This window comes from Coptis chinensis, chromosome 2 (assembly GCF_015680905.1).
Source record: "Coptis chinensis isolate HL-2020 chromosome 2, ASM1568090v1, whole genome shotgun sequence".
NCBI classification, from domain to species: domain Eukaryota; kingdom Viridiplantae; phylum Streptophyta; class Magnoliopsida; order Ranunculales; family Ranunculaceae; genus Coptis; species Coptis chinensis.
Genome location: NC_141457.1, coordinates 34937996 through 34939170, shown reverse-complemented (window position 1 = coordinate 34939170; position 1175 = coordinate 34937996). Strand labels below are relative to the sequence as shown.

General features: G+C 43.1%; 1 protein-coding gene across 1 annotated transcript; it reads right to left on the bottom strand.

The window, feature by feature from the left end:
* Positions 1 to 520: 520 nt before the first annotated feature.
* LOC147515881 (uncharacterized) lies at positions 521 to 949 on the bottom strand. Its single transcript, XM_086593083.1, has one exon. The coding sequence runs from the start codon at positions 947 to 949 to the stop codon at positions 521 to 523; it is 429 nt and encodes a 142-aa protein (XP_086449209.1).
* Between the last annotated feature and the right edge of the window lie 226 nt (positions 950 to 1175).

Sequence of the window (1175 nt, the reverse complement as noted above, 5' to 3'; positions counted from 1 at the left end):
GTTTTGAGCGTATAACATTTTAGCTCTTGGAGAGTGTTTTAGTTCAACTTACCATTTGGAGCATAGAACGTTTGAGCTCTTGGATAGCGTTTTAGTTCACCTTAGCATTTTGACCGTAGAACGTTTTAGCTCTTGGAAAGCGGTTTAGTTCACATAAGCATTTTGGGCGTAGAATGTTTTAGCTCTTGGAGAGCGTTTTAGTTCACATAAGCGTTTTGGCTCTTCGAGAGCGAGCTATGTATATGGTTGTCCTCTTGGAGAGACTGATGTGCATCGATGCAAACATAAACTATGTGTTTAGTGTTAAGAGTAGGAACTCATACAAGTGGACTTTTTATTGATAAAAATTCTTTAACAAGAAAGTATTCCAAGGACGTGGTAATGTCTGGCCCTTTTGGGTTTTGATCCAATATGCTCCATTGCCAACGACTCATTCTACTATGTAGGGTCCTTCCCATGTTAGGGCGAGTTCGGAATCATCCTTAGTCTTTTTTAAGACTAGGTCGCCAGGTTGAAAACTTCAAGGGTTGACTCGCTTGTTGTACATCTTCCTCAGAGTTTGATGGTAGGATGCCACTCGAATAGTTGCTAGGTCGCGGCGTTCTTCCAGTAGATTGACCTCTCTAGCGAGAATGGCGTCATTCTGGCCAGATTCAACAATCTCCGAAGGAATGACGACCTTAGTTCCATAGCATAATGAGAATGGTGATTCGCCTGTGCTAGAATGAGTTGTTGTTCTGTAAGCTGATAGAATGTTATCGAGCTGCATTAGCCACTGGCTTTTGTTCTTTTCGATCTTTTTCTTCAGGTTCTCCAAAATTGCCTTGTTACTGGCTTCTGCTTGACCATTGCTTTGACCGTACTCGGGGGTGGAAAATGCGTGAACGATCTTCCACTTAGCCAAAAAATCCTTGACTGGTTTTCCCTTGAACTGGGAACTGTTGTCCATCACCAAAGTGTAGGGTAGACCAAATCTGGTGATGATGTTTCTCTAGATGAAGTTTCTGACATTAGCTTCTTTGACATGCGCCAATGGGATCGCTTCCACCCATTTGGTGAAATAATCGTTTGCCACTAGGGCGAACCGGAAGTCGGTGCTTTTCTGTGAGATGAATGAACCCATGATGTCCAAGCCCCACATGTGAAATGGCCAAGGGCTGGCAATATTGATGAGT

Coding starts and splice junctions, on each gene's coding strand:
- LOC147515881 (XM_086593083.1), bottom strand. CDS start 949: ATGGACAACAGTTCCCAGTTCAAGGGAAAACCAGTCAAGGATTTTTTG.